This window comes from Miniopterus natalensis, chromosome 6, assembly GCF_054644295.1.
Source record: "Miniopterus natalensis isolate mMinNat1 chromosome 6, mMinNat1.hap1, whole genome shotgun sequence".
Classification (NCBI taxonomy): domain Eukaryota; kingdom Metazoa; phylum Chordata; class Mammalia; order Chiroptera; family Miniopteridae; genus Miniopterus; species Miniopterus natalensis.
The window spans coordinates 27,893,212-27,912,474 of record NC_142086.1 but is presented as its reverse complement, the minus strand read 5'-3'; the positions used below and the strand labels follow the sequence as shown (position 1 = coordinate 27,912,474).

General features: G+C 39.0%; 2 protein-coding genes across 2 annotated transcripts in view; one reads left to right on the top strand and one right to left on the bottom strand.

The window, feature by feature from the left end:
• The window catches only part of CMSS1 (cms1 ribosomal small subunit homolog), a 342,712-nt gene that overhangs the window by 108,688 nt on the left and 214,761 nt on the right, over positions 1 to 19,263 (top strand). The gene's annotated exons all lie outside the window — the stretch shown is intronic.
• On the bottom strand, positions 15 to 8,453 carry LOC148092868 (filamin A-interacting protein 1-like). Its single transcript, XM_087818124.1, has 2 exons — positions 8,319 to 8,453; positions 15 to 241 (listed from the first exon to the last, which is right to left on the bottom strand). The coding sequence occupies exons 1-2, from the start codon at positions 8,451 to 8,453 to the stop codon at positions 59 to 61; spliced, it is 318 nt and encodes a 105-aa protein (XP_087674250.1). The 3' UTR covers positions 15 to 58.

The window sequence follows — 19,263 nt, the reverse complement described above, 5'->3', positions numbered from 1 at the left end:
CCTTCAGTGAGATGTTGGTAAGCATGCAGTATGGTTCGTTGTCTTGTCCAAAGTAGCCTTACCTTTCACATTCCTGTTCTAGTAAGCTTATGAATTCATCACTCTTCTTCATGTATTCTTTATGTTTTCTCTTTTCTTCCTCCAACTCCAGTATGGTTTGCCTATGAGATTTTTCTACCATTAAAAGCTGTTCCAGGATTCGTCTGTGAGATTCTTTATGTTTTTCCACAACTTTGTCCAACTGCAAAAGAATAATTTATATTCTGTTAACTACAAATCATTAATAATAATACTGCCATCTTTTATACTTTTAGAAATGTCCAAGTTTTGACCAATTCAGCAGTGAGTTCTGATTTCCTTGTTTAGTTTTAACATTCCTCTTGTTCATTGCTACTTTTTGATGCATTTCAACACAAATATAATATTTTTCCTGTCATTATGTTTTTCCCAGAGAGAATAATTGATGCCTCTGTAGATATCAGAGCAGTTACCCTCTACCCCCTTTCTAACATCTCCTTCTCTCTGTAGAGAAACTGTATCAGAGGAATGATATGCCTAATGTTTGATTCAGCTGCCCTGGTGGTCTCTCCTGCCCCATCCTTCCTGTAGTACTCTACCAGTGGATGCCTCTTGGATCCCCTAGTCTCTTTTTCCTTGTGTGCTTTTTTCTCCTTTTTATTGAATTTATTGGGGTGTTTTTTCTTTGAATTATGCATCAAGGTGTTTGAGTATTTAAACGTTTGTTAATCAACTTTGTGTGGTATGTAGTGTGAATGTGACCAAATGTAAGCCTCAAATCCCTTCTGGTTTCCATGGCCTACTTGTTTGTTATAGAACTATCACCCTATGCCTGATTTATGTATGTGTCTCCCCTACTAGATTGTGAACCCCTGGAAGGTAGGGCCTACATTTTATTTTTCTTAACACATTAGCCTCTTATAGAGTGACTTATAATAGGTGCCCAGTATATGTTTACAGATTGAAAACAAAATAAGCAAGCAAGGAATCAAAAAAGAAAAGAGGTTGATTAAAACAAATGTGGCTCAGGGTCTTTGGCCAGTGATAAACTGAGATCCAATTAAGAACATAATTTTGAAAGCATGTGGCTTTCTAGTTTGTTAAATACTAGGTAGTATAACTGATAATATTGGTTGATTTTACCTTTTGCCTTTATGATGAAAGATTGAAAATTTGTGACTGAATTAGAAGCCAGTGAAATCCTACAGCCCTAAAAAGCACATACGTGAGCCCAGCTGGGGTGACTCAGTGGTTGAGCATTGACTCATGCACTGAGGGGTTGCTGGATGATTTCCAGTCAGGGCACATGCCCAGGTTGTGGGCTCAATCCCCGGTAGGGAGGCAGCCAATCTGTGATTCTCTGTCATCATTGATGTTTCTATCTCTCCCTCTCCCTTCCTCTCTCTGAAATCAATAAAAACATATTTTTAAAAAAAAGGAAAGGAGAAAGGAGAGGAGAGAGGAGAGGAGAGAGGAGAGGAGAGGGGGGAGGGGAGAGGAGGGGGGGAGAGGAGGGGAGGGGAGAGGAGGAGAGAAGAGGGGAGAGGAGGGGAGAAGAAAAGAAAAGAAAGAAAAGAAAAGAAAAGAAGAAAAGAAACATCAATGAGAGAGTAACATCAATCCACTGCTTCCTGCACACTCCCTACTGGGGATTGAGCCCGAAACCCAGGCAGGTGCCCTGACCGGGAATCGAACCATGACCTCCTGGTTCATGGGTTGACACTCAACCACTGAGCCACACTAGTCAGGCTCTCATGAATGTTTCTCTCTCTCCCTTCCTCTCCCTCTCTAAAATCAATTAAAAATAAAACATATTTTTTTTAAAAGCACATACTTGAGTAGGAATGCAAGGCACAACATAGCCAAGCCATTCCAGAAAAAGAATAGACCAAAGGTTTGTCAGCTACAGAACCTAACTAATTGTCTCAGACCTCTAAATCCTTAGATTGGGTTTCTAATATTGGTTTATAATGGTGCTTTAACATACACAAACTACTTCATTATACTACATGGGTGTTGATGATTTTTAATAAATGTAACCAGTTTTTTTGTGGAAGCTGAAGTCGCTAAGTTGTATTGCCTGCTGGCAGAGTCACTGTTAACTAATGAGCATCTTCTGAGGGGAAGATTGTAGTGTTTAATTGTGTCCCGGGTCATTAGAGTAAATTGTAACGGAAATTCAAATGAACTGCTTTTGGAATTTGACAGTGAAATGGTGATAGGATCAGCCTTCATTCAGGGAAGTTGTTAGTTGACTTAGGAAAACATTTACTAATACCCAGAGGATATTTTTTTCCCCATTGGTTTTTAGAGAGAATGGAAGACAGGGAGGGAGGGGGGGAGAGAGAAAGAAACATTGATGTGTTACATCAATTGTTTTTCTCTGGCACATGCCCCAACAAGGGCCAGGGATCGAACCTGCAACCCAGGTACATGCCCTTGACCAAAATCAAACCCGATATACTTTAATGGGAGGGATGACGTTCTAACCACTGGGTCCCACTAGCCAGGGTGGGAAGCTTCTTAAATGCAAGAAAAATCTCTTTCCTTAGATATCCTGTAATTATATGGATATGGGTATTAAACTGATTTGGCCCGAAGAGAGAAAATACAAGACTTATTTAATCTACTGTTGTTTTCCATTGCAATTTTTTTCTCCTTATATTGTTTGTTTGTTGTTCGTTTGAAGGGACAAGGAAGGAAGGCTGGAAACAATCATTGTCCTCCATTTATTACATGACCTTTTAAGTGGCCTCCCTTCAGCCTCATCCCCTTCCAGCCTGTCCTCATCAGTGACCGCATGATCTCTCCACCAATGGGATTCCTCCACTCTCCTATCCAGAGCCAGAAAGTCTTTCACCACTAGTGTCCTGACACTTCCTCTCCATTCTCCATACCTTTAGCCACAATGGACTTTGGGAAGTTCTTAGAACATACCAGTGATTCAGGATTGTTTTCTTCAGTACTGAGACCTGAAGTTTAATTTTGTGCCTTCATTTCTCCATGCCCAAAATGCCTTTTAGGAAATACGTCAGTGGTTTTCAGTTTAGTCTTCATTCCTGACAGGTCGAATGATGAACCCAAACCTCCCTGAACTCATTTTATTTCTCACTACCTGTGTGTGTGAGCTTGATCAAGTCATTTAGCCATTCTGTATTATAGGTTTCTCATTTATAAATTAAGTGGTTGGACTAGATTTCTTAGGTCAGTTCTAGGGTCATAGTTTTCACAAGGCAACAGGTATTTAAGTGCTGTTATGCAGTATGGGCTACTGTGATAGTTGCCATGGGGAATGCATGAGAAGTTTGAAGTCTCAGTGCTTATATTTTCACCAGGAAGATAAGATGCACAGGCACGAAACAATTAGGAGCAGTGTAAGGTGGTGTGTCAAGTACTAAGGGACTATCAGAGAGCCACTCCCCTCTTTATCTGACCCCGCTTATGGATTGAATGAAGCCTGGGGAGGAAGACCGGAAGAGTAGTCAGTCATTCCAGGGAGTGTCGGATAGAAAGACTGAAAAGATGGCTCCTTAATGTTTACTGTGCGATGACGAGCTTCCTGCTTATCGTTTTAACCTCCCTGATGTCATGGCCTGTTCCCAGCCCCTCAGACAATCCCACTCCTTGCCTAGGATGAAAGATGTTTCATTAGGTTGGATTTCTGGTGATTCTCCTATGGTCAGAGAGAATGAAGAACAGAAAGGTGTTCCATCTTTTTGCTTTAAGAGATGGTTGTGTAGTATATGTTTAAAAATGAGTAACGACCTTTGTTCTAATACCTGCAGAGTCACAGACGACCCAGATTTTAGGTTTGATCTTCTTTCTGTGCTATGGTTTGGTTCTATTTGTTCTTTTCCATTGGCTCTTTGAAGATTGTCCTTTACAGAGCAGAGAAATTGTTTGGCCATTTTATTAGATCAAAGATAACCAAATATACTGTTTATAAAATAAAATATCCTTCCTTCTTCCTTGTCTTTATTGAAACCTGCTTTTCCTGGGTAACACTGGAATCTCTATTTTATAGAGACTGCTCATTCTTTCATGCCTTGATATCTCAGAATCTGGACTACTGCCAGTGCCTTCTGAAAACTCTTCCTTATTGGCATTGTCCTTCATGGTGGAAGTCTTCTCATTCTCATCTTGGTCATCAGCTGAACTTCAGGCCACTCCCTCTATAATCTTCCTTTCTGCCTTCAATCTTGGCAGCATTCTGGGTGATTTTCAGATTTGCTGGACCTTCCAGGTGGCTCTTCCCCTGTGCCTGGCCAGCAGCCTTCCTCTTTCCTCAGGGCACCCTATTTGAAGCCCATGCTAGTCTGTCTGAACAGTATACCTAAGCACTCATTACCTTCTTAATTTTGTCCCTACTTGACTAAATAGAGTCCATCAAGTGTAAATGCTCTATCTTTTCTGTTTCTCTTAACTTACCTATATATTCTTCTACATTCTTAACCACCTCACCTGTATGAACTTCTTTGCTCTATCCCTTTTTGCCTCCTTCCAGTCCTTGCTTTGTCCATGAATCTCTCTTAGATCTTTGATCCCACCTCTGTCCCTTCAGAGTGTGCCTACACACATGGTCATGTCTTCCTTTCTAAAAATGTACACATATGCTCAAGAGAGAGAGAGAGAGGGAGGGAGGGAGGAGAGGGTTTACCATGAAGGTTTTAGGGTCCTTCTCTTGCACAGACATCTTCCAAGGCCCTGCCAGGGCCCCAGCAGTGTGTTCATCTAGTCATCTATTTAGTAAAATTTCAAAATAATGCATTTTAATTGTAATCAGTTAAGATACCTGTCTTTTTTACTTAACCAGTATCATATTTGCTTTCATGGCAGGTAGTTTTGGAGAGGCTATGAACATTTTGGGGGTCCTGTTAAAGGAAGGTCCAGCTGGTTTCAGTCACTTCCATGTATAGGCAAGTATTGCGAACCATCTTGGTGTACGAAAGGCTTCCAGAAATGCTTGTACTGGCCACTGTGCCAGCTCACCCAGCCAAGGTCAAATGAAGGGGAAAGGCCAGAGGTGATATTCCAAAATGAATGTGTTCTTTGGTTCCCAGCAATGGAAGTTTGTAGATTGAGAGGAGAAAGGTTTAAAATATACGGAGCCTTCTAGAAACTAGTCTATATAAATTTCCCTTTTAATTCCTAGCTTCAGAATTTCTCTTGCTTCCATGTAAGCTCTTCCATGTATTGAAGAATGTGTTAGACAGTTTATCTAAACTTTTTATACATTTGTTAGTGATATAATTTCACTGGATATGTGGCCACAGTGTTGCTGGAGATGGAATTCCTCTATGTTCTTCCTAACACCTACTCATTTTCTGGATCCTGACTTTCCCAATTCTTAAATCTAAGTTTGATCTCCCATTGTGCCCTCTCATAGTGCTTCATGGTTTTAGCCACAGAAGTTAATACATGTGTAACTGTACACTTGTGTGATCATGCTGTTTGTCACTCTCCTAGACAGTAAACACCCTGATTACCAGAACCACAACTGTAGTTATATATAAGCTCTCCAATAAATGTGAAATAAATGAATAAAATGAAACTCTAAAGCTAATTATATGTTGTTTAAAATTAAGTATTCTAAAGATTGCCGTAAGGTAAAGCTAATAAAGTATGCAGATTATTTTATGTTCTTACACTTTTCTTAATATCATTTTTTAGAAGAACTAAGAATATGTTAGGCCATTAACACAAGTATTTTTTTAAAGATAACTTCTCACATGGAACCCCAGGTAGGAAAGCAGCAGGGGGTTAAAACTGTCCTGGACTCTGGTTCTCCTGCGTCTTCCCCCCCGCCCCGACACCCCAGTGACTCCCTCTCCCCATCGTCTTCCTTTGTTCTGGATCCAAGGCATTTCTTAGCTTAAATCAGGTTTCTATCAGGTGATGTAACTGAGAGCTGTTTGTTTTTCTAAGTTATTTTGCCTTAAGAATAGATAAATCCTTTTTAGTTTACCCTAGACATGGTTGAGATATGTACATTTTTCAAAAAGAACATTGTGAAGAAAATAAAGGATGGAGGGGGGAAGCTTACCCCCCTATTGGGGAAAGCAAAAGATTCTTCTTTTAGTGTGCACACGTTCATTCTGATGTAACGAGGGCACAGTCGCAGGTGGCCTGCTGGGAAGGAACACTGTCCTGTCTGTTTTTTAGCTCGACTTAGGGAATTCTTGTCAGAATTACTATTTATTCTCTGGATATCTTCCTCTCGCCTGTTACCTCCCATTAGATACAGGAAGAGAGTAGACTACTGGGCTGTGTGGGCCTCCAGGAACTGGATAGACTGATAGCTGAGGAGAAATAAATCTGTAAGGGAAAAGTCAGAGGCAAGAGAAGAAAGTGGGCAAATGATGGAGGTGGGAATGTAAAAAAAGTGTGTGTGTGCGCACATGCGCTCACACGTGTGTACTTGAGTGCACATGTGTAGGGGTATTTGTTGGAGTAATTAAAGAAAGTTGAATTTGTAAAGCTGGGCTAAATTATGGATGATTTTTAGGGATAAGTATTTGTAGAGGGTCAGGGTGTTTTCCAGTTTTGCATGTGTGCTGTTGAATTATTTTGTAACAAAAGTTTTTCCTACTGATTTCAGCATACGTTTGGAAACATTTTGTTTCATTTCACACTGAAGTGTTGAGGGGTTGTGTCATTTGTGGAGCTTTGTCAGGATATGTTCAGTATCATTAATTTGCATTTGTGCTCGTATGCTTTGGGGAATTGTGCCTAGTGCTGCTTCACAGTCATTATTTTGGGAGCCAGGATACAGTTTTAACACTATTGACTTGCAGCTTCAGCTCCTCTTGTTTAAAATTTGGATTAAAGCACAAGTTAACAGACTTTGGGTGGTCTCATCCTCACCCCCTCAGAGAAGCAGATCCATATGACCAAACTCTTTCACAATTTGGCAAGACAGTAGTCTTTCTCTCATGAGACACCCAAGATGAGAATAGCAAGGACATTGGAGGTCAGTCCTGAGGTAGGCTGCCAGAACTTATGTGGGGGAAATTTGTCCAAAACTTGCTTTCACTCTCTCCAGCTTTAACGCATGCTCCTAGTTGTTTCCTTTTTATAAAAATGAAAAATTACGAAATTTTCCATTGAGGTTTCAGAGGAAAATAGAAGAATAAAATAAGGATGCCAAAGAGTTTCGGAAATGTCAGCAAGTAGAAGAGCAAGCAGCACTGCAACTTTGTGCAGTGGTGGCTCTGCTGGGACTGCTCCCCTTCTTGCTGTTGTCATTGTTGGGCACGTGTGGTAGGGGAGAGGTCTTTGCTGTCATTAAACTTTGGAAGGAAAAGGAGAATATGCGCTCATCTAAGATATATGCTTTCTAAACTCTTATTTCTTGGACAGATCTTCAGATTATTTCTATTCATGCTGCAAATTTCTGTGACATTAATACCTCAGTGTTTTCAAAGAAATTAACCTCTACGGTTGAACTTTGTTGTTGTTTTTTTAATCCTCACCCGAGGACATGCTTTTGTATTTTTTTAATATATGTTTTTATTGATTTTAGAGAGGCAGGGAGAGGGATAGAGAGATGGAAACATGGATGAGAGAGAAACATCCATCGGCTGCCTCCTGCACATCCCCTACTGGGGATTGACCTGCAACTCAGGCATGTGCCTCTATGGGAATCGAACCAGTGACCTCTTGGCTCATGGGTTGATGCTCAACCACTCAGCCACTCTGGCTGGCAGGACGTGCTTTTTAAATTATTTTAGGGAGGGATGGTGGGGTTGGGTGAGAAATGTGAGAGTGAAACGTTGATCTGTTCCCTCCCGCACACACCTAGACTGGGGATGGAACCCACACTCTGGGTATGTGCCCTCACCAGGAATTGAACCCATGACCTTTTGATGTACAGGATGACGTTCCAACCAACTGACCCACACCGGTGAGGGTAGACTTTATCTGTGTTTTATCAAAACCTGAATAGCATTCAAGTTCCCCAAAAGAAGTTCACATCCATATGTGTGTGTGAGAGAAAGAGATTCTCTCAAATTTGTTAAGTTTCAGAGAGAGAGAAAGAGAGAGAAATTCTCTTGCATTTGTTAGGTTTCAGTCTGATGTCAAGAAGCAAACCTAGTGAAAACATCCTGTCCATGATTTATTCTCTTTTTCTTTCCTGTAGAACATGTAGTATTTATCTGCTTTGGGTAGATTTGAAATGTCTTAGAATAACTTTAAGTAATCATAAAGGAGTTATATGTCATGTTTAACTGCCAGGCCTAGCACTGAGCTAGCTGGTGAACTTCCACCTCCCAGGTGCACACCCCTGATACGATACATACCTCATTCATTGGTTTCTCATAGATATCCTCCTGCCAAGGGGCAGATTTGGCTTGAAAAGCATCTCGCTGAAGAGCCTCTAACACCTTTTTTGGAGTGACAAACCCATACTGAGCTTCCAGCAACGCCAAGTCCATTTTTTCAGCCTTTAAAATGCTTATGACTTCATCTCGAGCCTGTAGCAACAAAAGGCATTTCAGAAAGCTGCTTTATCTACCAGCAGTCTCCAAAAAGTGATGTCTTATTGGAGTTGAGTGTTTTTTATTTCTCTTTCAAACATAAACAAGTTATGTTTAGTTACAGCACCTTTTAGAAAAGGTACCAAAACTATGCCCCTTCATCCTTCTTACAATCTAATTACATATTAATAATGTTTTAAAAAGTGATCACTATACAACATTGGGAGACCCTACATTTTTTATTGTGTTTGACAAGCAGATAATATGATACCCCTCAATGGACTGGCATTTGCACTTTCAGGGGGAGGGAATAAGAGTCTCCTATATGTGTAGCAGCTGTTTTTAGTTTTTTTATGTAGGTTAATGATGCCAGGGCAAGTCTAAGAGCCAGTTCACATTGGGTACAAAGCACCTATTGTTATTTAAACCAATCCAGAAGTCATCTGGCATTATTGTTACCTATACGTGCCTGTGCACTGAAGCTTGTGAGCAGCTTGGACAGAGGATGTGACCTTTCACAACATGCATGCCAATTGCATGTCATACGGCAGCCCTTTTAGATGTGATTAATTGCCCTTCAACTTGGCAAAAGAGAATTGTGTGTGTGTGTAGTTACACTTTCTTTCATGTACAGACAAGTATGAACTATAGATCATATATTTCTGGGGCAGTATACACACCAAATTCACAAACAGGCTCCCCCTTGAAGCATGATGGGAATAATTTGAACTCAGCTGACCTGCAGTTCTCCCTCCAGAATGCTTAGAAGAAATAATAGGTCGTCTCTTGAGAGGTCTTCTCCTTGGTGGCCATTACCACTGTGTGACGTAGGATGTAGAAGGATCTCATCTGACTCATTGATGGGGTCTTTGGCTTGCTGTCTCTGCTTCATGTGTTTAGGCCCTTGGAAACTGTGGTCTTTACTGTGTCTTGGAAATTGCTTTAGGGCTGAGCCCTCTGTGTCACTGCTTCTGGAACGCATTCTTTAAGGACTGGAAAGAAAGATGACAAGTTTTAACTTAATGAAAGTGGAATTTTTAGTAAGGGCACCTATTACTGCTTTAACAAGTCTGCACTCTTATATTTACTGCAGCCAAAGACTCATGACCTTTCTGACGTCTATAGCAGAGAACAACAGCATTAGCAGATTCATAAATCACAAGTCTTATTTACATTTCTGTTTTTAAAATCAACATTTTAGAAAATGTGTTTTGCTTTGATTAAGCCACTTATATCCATGGGTAAACAGACTGTATTTGAAGTTCATCTGCCAAACATTCAACCTCGGGGTCCCAGGTCATACCTCCAACCATGCCCTAAGTGCTTACTTAAGACATGCTTAAAATAATTGTAAAACAGTAAATATGCTAATTGTTCTAACTCTCTGCAGATTCACATTATAGTATTTCATTTGGATTTTTTTTTTAATTTTTAATTTTCTTAGCCTTTGGTCCATTAAGTAGAAGCATCAGAATTACTGCTACAAAATACTTTGGGTTATTTTGTTGTGATGGCAAAGTCTAATATTAAAGGAATGAGGGCTTGGTCCTTGGCTGTATCTCTGACCTTCTGCTAAAATTCCAGATCTATCCTTGGATAAGTCAAAGAGTTATATTTAGGACCCTCATCTCCAAAGTATGGGCACTACTGCCTATAGTGGTTTGTCATTATAGAAATAGTATAAAATAATATTTGAGGCACACATTAACTCTACATCTGATTATATAATTATCCAAAATAATTTATAATAGCAAGAAAAATTGTTCTACCTTTGAGGTTTCTAATGAAAAGAGACAATGTCAATTAAGCTTCTGGCCTGCTTCAATAATGTACAGATTATTAATTTTACTCATCCCTACAAATCGTGAAACTTTAATCATCATGAATGTGTTGCTTTTAGTTTTTAATAGTATTTCTTTAAAAATCTGAAAAAACTCAAGCATACAGAAAAGTATGGAAAATACAATGATCCACTATGTGCTACCATACAAATTTGTAAAATCTTAATTTACTATATACACTAGAAAACATTTTTTAAGTGAAATATTATAGTTACAGTTGAAGCCCCTTATGTATCTCTTCTTTAACCTACTCTCTACCCTTCCACCCCAGAAATAATCTTTAATTTGGAGTGTCATCCCTATGCATGTTTTATACTTTTTAAAACATGTATACATGTTACTGAACAATATTTAGTATTGCTTTGCATATTTCTAAACCTTGTATAACTAGCATATTGATTACATCTTTCTGAAACATGCTTTTTCATCATATATTCTTCCTTGTTCCATTTTACTTTAGTTAATATATTTTGATAGCTATATAGTATTTCATTATATGAATAGTCTACCATTTAGTTGTTTTACTGTTCATGGAAATTTAAATAGTTTACATTTTTTCAGTATTAGGAAAAAATGCTGCTGTGAACACTCTTGTACATTTTTTTTCTTGTACATTCATTTCTCTACAGGATATTCTTTAGGGCATAGGAGTGTAATTTTTGGAACATGGAATATGCGTTTTCTCAACATTATTAGGGATTATTGCTCTCCTAAATGGAGTGCCATTTATAAGAGAGTATGGGAGTTCTCATTGCTCCATATTGTGATCGACATTTGCTATTATTGAATTTACCTTTTTTCCAAGTTTGATAAGTGAAAATTTTTACTTGCATCCTGTAATTATTAGTGAGGAGAGCATCCTTTTCTATGTTGGGAGGCCACTTGGGTTTCTTTATAAACTGCTTGTTTTCATGGTCTTTGCCCATTATTTTTTTTTGTATTGGTTATCTTTTTCTTACAGGTTTATAGGAATTAGTTACATATTCTATAAATTACTCTTTTGTTGATTAAATTTTTTGTTGTTATCTTTTCTAGTCTGTATCTTGCATTTTCACTTTACTGTATCTTTTATAGTATAGAGTTTTAAATTTTAATTTGGTTAAATTTATCAATTTTTAAATCAGTTTTTTAAAAATTTATTTTGGAAGCCAAAGCTGGAACAGTGACACTATAAAGGAGTGGTTAAAACCATGGTCTCTGGAACCACACTGCCTGAGTTCAAATACCTACTCTATTAGTTAGTAATTGGCTACAAAACTTAGGGCAAGTTAGTTAATACTTCTGTGCTTCAGTTTTCTCATCTATAAAGTGGGGATAATAGTAGTGTAGTATGTTCGTAACCTAAAGTTGCTGTGAGGATTAGATGTCAATACATGTCAAATGTTTGCAACATGTGTGGTACAAAATTAGCATTCAAAAAACATTATTATTATTATTAATATTATTATTAATTTATCTTTATTCTTAAAAGTTTTACAGTGAATCTATATTACCTTTGTAGTTTGGGGGAAAACTCAGGAAGAAAAGCAAGCTTATTTGATTACTCTGTTACTAAATGACGTGATGCATGATTACGGGAAGCACTATTAAAAGAATGACTCTGTGTCTCTGCTGGGTTCTCTGTTTAAGAAGTGATTCTTCTCACCAGCCTCAGTTTGCTGGCACCACTGAAAAACCTGAGTGTCAGGTCTTGAGGACTTCACAGCTGGCCGGCGAGGCCTTCGCTCACCTTCTCCTCATCCTTCAACAAGCATTTGTTGGAAGCCCACTGTGTGTCATGCACTACGTTGGTTATTTATGATGTGGCTTTCTTTCTAACCTTCATACAAATGACACACATTTACTCGAAAGGTTTATGGAAATAGTTTTTAAAACTGGAGTCATGAGAAGTGCACTAAACTATACAGAAGTCAAAGGAAAAGAATTCGATCAGCTGTGGGACTCAAGACACTGACCCTCTCTGGACCCAGTATCCTGATCTGCGAAGTGATGGGGATGGGAAGGGGAGAGGATCTCTGTGACCTCTCTCCCCTATGATGTATAACAATTTTTGCCACTGTGCCTTACTTCTAGCATAGGTTATCAGTAGTGTATTTAGAAGAGACGGATTTGTGAGTCTGCATCCTATAGGAAATCCATAGAAATCTAAGGGCTACATGTGGATATGCAGTAAACCTGTGTCTGATGATTTCCACCAGGGGAGAGATTATAGTTAAAACAACAGTGCTTCAGGAAAAAAACCCCAGTAATAATTTTCAGCAGAGAATTGCTTTATAGCCTCACCATTATCAGGCTGTAAAAGCAGAACTTGAAGGCATTTATTGTCTTATATGCTTATTATTTACATGTTCTATTTGTCAGTAACACAGCAGCTGTCAACTGATACTAGTGAGCCACTTTGCCTTGAAGTTATTGTATCCTTCTGGAGAAATTTAAAACAGTCACTGTCAAAATTTTATCAAGTCACATAATGTATTTGCTTTACAACTCATGCTCTTCTCACTTCCCTCCATCAAACATTTACTCTATTAGACATGGGAGATAGAAAAACAGTGATGGAAGTGATGATGGTAGTGGGCGGGGTTGGTCATGATGATGCTAATACTTCTGAACACGTACCATGGGGCCAGGCGTCCTTCTAAGCATTTGACAAGTATTAACTCATTCCGGTCTCACACCAAACATGTGAGGTAGGGAATATTGTTATCTCCCTTTACAGCAAAAAAGTGGAAACACAGATTACTTAACTGAAAGTTGCACAGCTAATAAGTGGTAGAACTGGGATTTGAATCCAGGCAACCTGGCTCCAGAGCCTGCACTTTTAAAAATCATACTGTAATGCCAACATGCTCTACTGCAAAAGACAAATAACTGTTACAGATACCCTGTCTGAAAGCGCTTGTCGCCGTGCTGTTATCAATAACTGTACAGATGAACAGTGATCTGTGACAGTAGCTATCACAGACTCTTCCCTAGGTAGCTAAGGAAGGATTCATTTATCTGAAAAAAGCGAGGCATAGAAGAAGTATATTTTGTGTAGGGGTGCAAGGTTGAGGATAGGTGGGAGATAAAACTGTAGAAAACCCTATAATGTATGTATTTATGTATTTATAAATAATGTCCATATACTATTAGATATAATATATGATACATACTTTATGAAACCATGTATGTAATGTGCCTTATGAAAATATTTGAAGAATCAAAAGGAAAAAATATTAATTAAAAGTAAGTTATCTGGCCCAGCTGGTGTGGCTCAGCTGTTGAGCATCGACCTATGAACCTGGAGATCGCTGTTCGATTCCCAGTCAGGGCACATGCCCAGGTTGTGGGCTCGATCCCCAGTGGAGGCCATGTATGTGGCAGCCGATCAATGACTCTCTCATCATTGATGTTTCTCTCTCTCTCTCCCTCTCCCTTTCTCTCTCTAAAATCCATAAAGACATATTTAAAAAAAAAAAAAAAGTTATCTGATTATTTTCTCTCACTCCACTAGATTGTCTTGAATACTCCAGAAAGACCCTTGCTCTTATAGGAATAATGGAAGGTTGTTAACATAGATTAGATATATTTTAAACAGATGTGAAGGACAGGGCTATCCATGTCTTCTATTCAGCATTATTAATCTTCATTTATGTCTCTTGTGGGTATCAAACCTGGTGCTTCCTACATGGTAAGTATTCCACAAGGTGACTGATTTGCTCCTTCTACGTCGTGACCTACCCAAAACTTAGGTAGAGCCTAAACAACAATGGCTCAAGATTCTGAGTCATCTTGCAGCTCAGCTGGACTGGGTGGTCTAAGATGGGCTTACTCATACCTGGCTGTCAGCTAGTTGGGCTAGGAAACACAGCTGGATTATCTCATGTCTGCTCTACAAGGGTTCTGAACCTCTGGTAGGCCAGACCAGGTTTTTTCCCACATGGTGGTCTCAGGGCAGCATTCTAAGAATCTGAGAGCAGAAATTCCAGGGCCTCTCTTTTGTTTTTGTTTTGTTAATATGTCTTTATTTATTTCAGAGAGAGAGAGAGAGATAGAAACATCAATGATGAGAGAGTCGTCATTGATGGACTGCTTCCTGCACGTCCCATCTGGGGATTGAGCCAGCAACCTGGGCATGTGTCCTGACAGGGAATCAAACCTCGATCTTCTAGGATCCTAGGTTGATGCTCAACCCCTGAGCCACTCCCAGCCGGGCCAGGGTCTCATTTCTTTTGGTGAAAGAACATTACAAGGTTAACCCCAATTCAAGAAGTAGGGAAATAGGTCCCAGCCAGGTAGCTCAGTTGGTTAGAGCATCATACTGATACTCCAAGATTGTGGGTTTGATCCCCAGTCAGGGCACATACAAGAATCAACAATGAATGCATAAATAAGTGGAACAACGAATCAATGTTTCTCTCCCTCTATCTCTCAAAATAATTAATAATTTTGAAAAAGGAAGTGGGGGAATAGATTCCACCTCTTGATGGAAGGAGTTGCAAGGTCACATTTCAGAAGGATGTGAAGTTAACTGCAGCCATTTTTGGAAAACTGTAGATTTATCATACCTACAGATTCATGTTTCTATAAAAATCTAACAAAAGTCTAGTTTAAAAGAGGCATAAAATATATTTGGTTCTTCTTTTAGTTTCCTAGAAATGTAAGTTTATTTTTATGATTTATATTATGCATTCCTGTGCTTTCCTCTTATCTGCATATTCATATGTGGAACAGTAGCCTGCTGACAAGAATCATCTTGTATTCTGCTGCTGATTAATAAGTATTTCTCTGCCACCATTAATTTTAACCATTGTATGCCTTCCAGAATTCCAAGGTAATGTAAGCTTTATTTAGCAGGGTAGTTGCTAAGGTTTGCTTTTAAGTCATACCCTTTGAGTTCAAGGCAACTCTGAACTGATGCAGAAAACTGAATGGAACTCTATACATCCTAGCTTCCCTTGCCCCACCCACTCTTAAAGCAGGTTAGGTGAAATCTGCCAGGAGAGCGAGCACAAGTTGCTTGCCAATGATGATATTTATAAGTGATTTTTTAAAAAATATGACCTGGGACATTTTTATACTGTGTTTATTCTTTTTAAAGTGATTAGAGTTTTTCTGAGACTACCAATCCTCTTTGTGGGCTGGGATAAGTAGCATCAACATTCTTGCAGGCATGCTCGTTGGATTTGTGGACAGACCCATCATGTGCAGACCTCTGGTCTACTCAGGAGTGTGTCTCCTCGTGTTTACAGTGGTGGGGTTTCTTTGCCCTTCTTCCAGCAACCACAAAATGATCAGTAATGAGAAGTAATTAAGTATCTACAGGAAGAAAACAAAGATGGATTTCATGATACTCTTATACTTTGTATTATCAGTCACTTCATTGTTTCTCTTGGCAAATTTTTAATGCATGTGTGCTTGGCCCAGAGGTGCATACTGAGGAAAATAAAAATTTTGTAATAGTAACAGTGGTTTGAGATTTGCAGGTTACCAGAAAAAAGAAAAAAGGAATGGAAAGTTGCTTTTGTTTATACCAAATAATGATGCCCTACTCTTTTCATAAAGTGCCGGCAGTGACATAATGCCTGATGGTTTTGCAAGGACCAAAACTGCTTAGTTGTCAGTTTAACACAGCCTAATGTATTGTTTACCAGTGACTAACATAGCCATAGAATGGCAGCCTTCAGGAGTATGAGAGAGAGATAAACTGGGAATCAGGAAACTTGGCTTCTGATCCCTGCTCTGCATTTAATTAGCCAGGCTCTGGGTTGTCACTTATAAAATGAGGATATTGGGTTAGGTTTGCCCCACAAGGTCATTTATGATTGAACAATGATCAGAGGTTCTTTCCATTGACCTCTACCCTGTCCCTCATCCCTTAACAGATCCCTGACTGCAGGATTTGGGCCTGGGACTAGATGATCTGTGAGGTCCCGGGACTTCCCGCTTTAGAATTCTATGATTCTCTGTTGTCTAGTCTCTATGGATACAAATACAGTGCAGTTGGCCCTGAGAAGTAGATTCTTCTTTGTTTTTCTATGTGGTGACCTCAGTCAGTTTTTCTTGGGTTTAAGCTGGTTGAAATTGTGGTGGATCTTGGTAAGGATGTGTCCATGCTAGAGAGAGAAATTGCAATTATTTACTTAATTAAGTTAGCAGGAAATGGCCAAGTGTAAATAGCAGCCTATTCTACCTACTGCCTTCCCCCAACACACACTACCTTCCCCCAGCCAACTCCTTATTTTCTTAATCATTCATTATTAATCTTACATACCAAAAATTGCTTATTTTACATAATTGGGTGCTGTTTAGAAATAACTTAGTCTCCACAGACCTGTTTATTTTCCTGTTTGAATGGTGGAAAGGAGGATGTTTTGTTTATATAAAGAAACTTCAAAAGGCCTCAAGGAAAAAAATTGGTTTTGGTCTTGATCATTTACCATGATATCGAGATAGCTAATCAAAATTACTCTGATTCAAGAAGAAATAATAGTAATAATGACAGCTTTCATTTATTCAGTACTTAGCAATGTAAATCTTTTCTAAATGCTTTCCTTTGATTAACTCATTTAGTCTTCACAAAGTTATTTATCCCCATTTTGCAGAGGAGGAAACTGAGCCTTGTTGCTATTAAGTAACTTGATGAAGGTCATCATAGTACTAGAAAATCACATAGCCAGGTCCTAACTTGGGCAGTGTGACTCCAGAGTCCAGCAAATCATTATGTTGTATCTACTTAGGACCTTTAAAAAAGGCATACATAGGAAAGGAAGAATCCTGATTTAGCTTTATTAATCAACAAACACACAGGAAGCACCTACTATGTCAAGTATCGTGCTAGGCAATTTGTATAGCTTATTTTTATATCTGGACTAATGTCCCATTTATTAATATCGGTACAGTTAATTCTGGGTACCCAGAATTACACAAAAATCTGAATAACGTGAATTCACAGCTCACTGGCTTTTTCAGTAATTGGTCTATTCAGTAAAGATGTTTTGTTTTCATGCATTATTTATGTGTAGAAACTTGTTTGAATGGATTGTTATTTTTAAATGTGCTTTTCTCAACCATTTTGCTGGCATCTTGGGGATGGCAAGAAGCAGAGCATAATGGAAAGAATATGGGATTGTGAAATCAGATGGAACTGCTTACATCGGGGTTCCTGTATGTTGGGTTTGTGGCCTTGGACAAGTTACTAAACCTCCCTGAGCCTTCAGATGTAAGATGGAAATAATGGTACCCGGGAATAGATTTATTGTTCTTGCTCTGTGAGCATAGGGCCTCTGTTGTTCATATTTATATCCATGGTGTCTGACAGAATTGGATCTCAGCAGGAATTCACTGAATGACTGAATCATGCAGTCCTTAGTAGAGTTGGCTCTGAGTAGGAACTGCCTCATGGTAAAGATGATTCATCTGTGCACCACTGGCTAGAAATTTAGAAAAATAATCCTGAGAATCTAATCATAAAAGGAGCCACTCCTCTTACCACATGCTGAACACTGTTTTAAGTGCTTTGAGTATATTATCTTATTTAATCTTAAAGAGTTTTAGCCTGAAGTAAAGACTGTAAGAAAGAGCTTGGTAAAGGTAAATTAAGGGTGGAGACCCTGGTAGGAGATATCAAAGACAAAGAAATTAATATCAATGTTAGCATCAGTGTGGTGATGCTGGTGCCCACGCAAAGTTCAGAGAGAGAGAGCTCAAGCAAGAGAGCACAGCACGTTCATGTGTGGTGGTGAGAAGTTACACTAGACCCCCAAGACTTAACACAAATCTCGTTAATGTCACTGAATTTTGAAAACCTTTGATCATATATACCCTGAACTTCTGTTCTCCTTCATCTCAACCTCCTCACATACACCCTCGTGTGTGTAAAATGAGCTGGACACCCACTACACTCCTCTTTTATTTGAGAACGCGTTTAACGATCATTAGTCCTGTTTTGTTTTGTTTTGTTTTGTTTTTTATCTATGTGAGATTTTATAAAACAGTTTTTAAACTTGGTTTGGTAGGAGATTTGGGGGGTGAACTGTATTGATGGCAAGATGGGTGCATAATGCAGAGCCAGTCCATGCCACCTGTAGGTCACTCATCACCAAGGGACAGAGCTGGGAATGACCCAGGGCCTGAAGTTGAATGTGTTTAGCATCCCACACTTTGCTGGATTTAGGGAGCAGGCTCTCTGCTAGCTTTACATTTCCACTTGCATTTTCCCCTCTCTGCATGGAACCATTAAGCTATTAACTTAGTTCCCTAGCAGGGGATTGGAAAGAGATGTAGTAAGATTATGGGGTTCTCAGTAGAACTGGTCGAGCCCTCAATGTTAACTGTCTCATGGTAAATGTGATTCATCTATGAAAATACTGGCTAAAAATAGATGTTAATAGTGCTCAGTTGCAAAACAGCCAGGTTGTGCTTGCATGGCCACATTAGGGAAAAAAATCCTGTGGAGTATTTTATTTGGTTTCTCTTAAAATAAAATAAAAAAACAAAAAAATTTCTTTCCTTTTATTGCCCTAGTCACCCACATTTGAAGACACTAAATTCAGCCAGCTGTAGTAAAGCTATCTGGTAGCTAAAAAAAGGCACCCTGACAACCAGATAACCCAATTTAGCAATGGCCACCTTTATCTTTTTCTTCCATTTTCAGTAAAAAATCATTGAAACAGTCTCTTAATGGTGTTTTTCCTTGTAGGGAGGGCTTAGATGGAGCTTCAGAGAAAGTAATGAAGCTTGATGTGGGGTTCAGGTTTGTATTCCCAAGAATTCTAGTCCTAAGACAATGTCAAAGTTACAGAAAGAGAAAAACCAAACAATGAGGTGTAAAGGCAGTGTACTAGTCATCCCATCCGTCCCCCACCTACCAGCCATTCAGTGTTTTCTGTGATCACCTGCTGCATTGTTACACAGCTCTAAGTGTCTGACAGTGCTTCTTTGTG

Bases quoted from the DNA above. Each gene is read 5' to 3' on its own strand.
- LOC148092868 (XM_087818124.1), bottom strand. From the start codon at position 8,453: ATGGACTTGGCGTTGCTGGAAGCTCAGTATGGGTTTGTCACTCCAAAA. The intron at 242-8,318 runs GTATGTATCGTA...ATTCTTTTGCAG, and splicing joins ATGAGAAACCAATGAATGAG to TTGGACAAAGTTGTGGAAAA.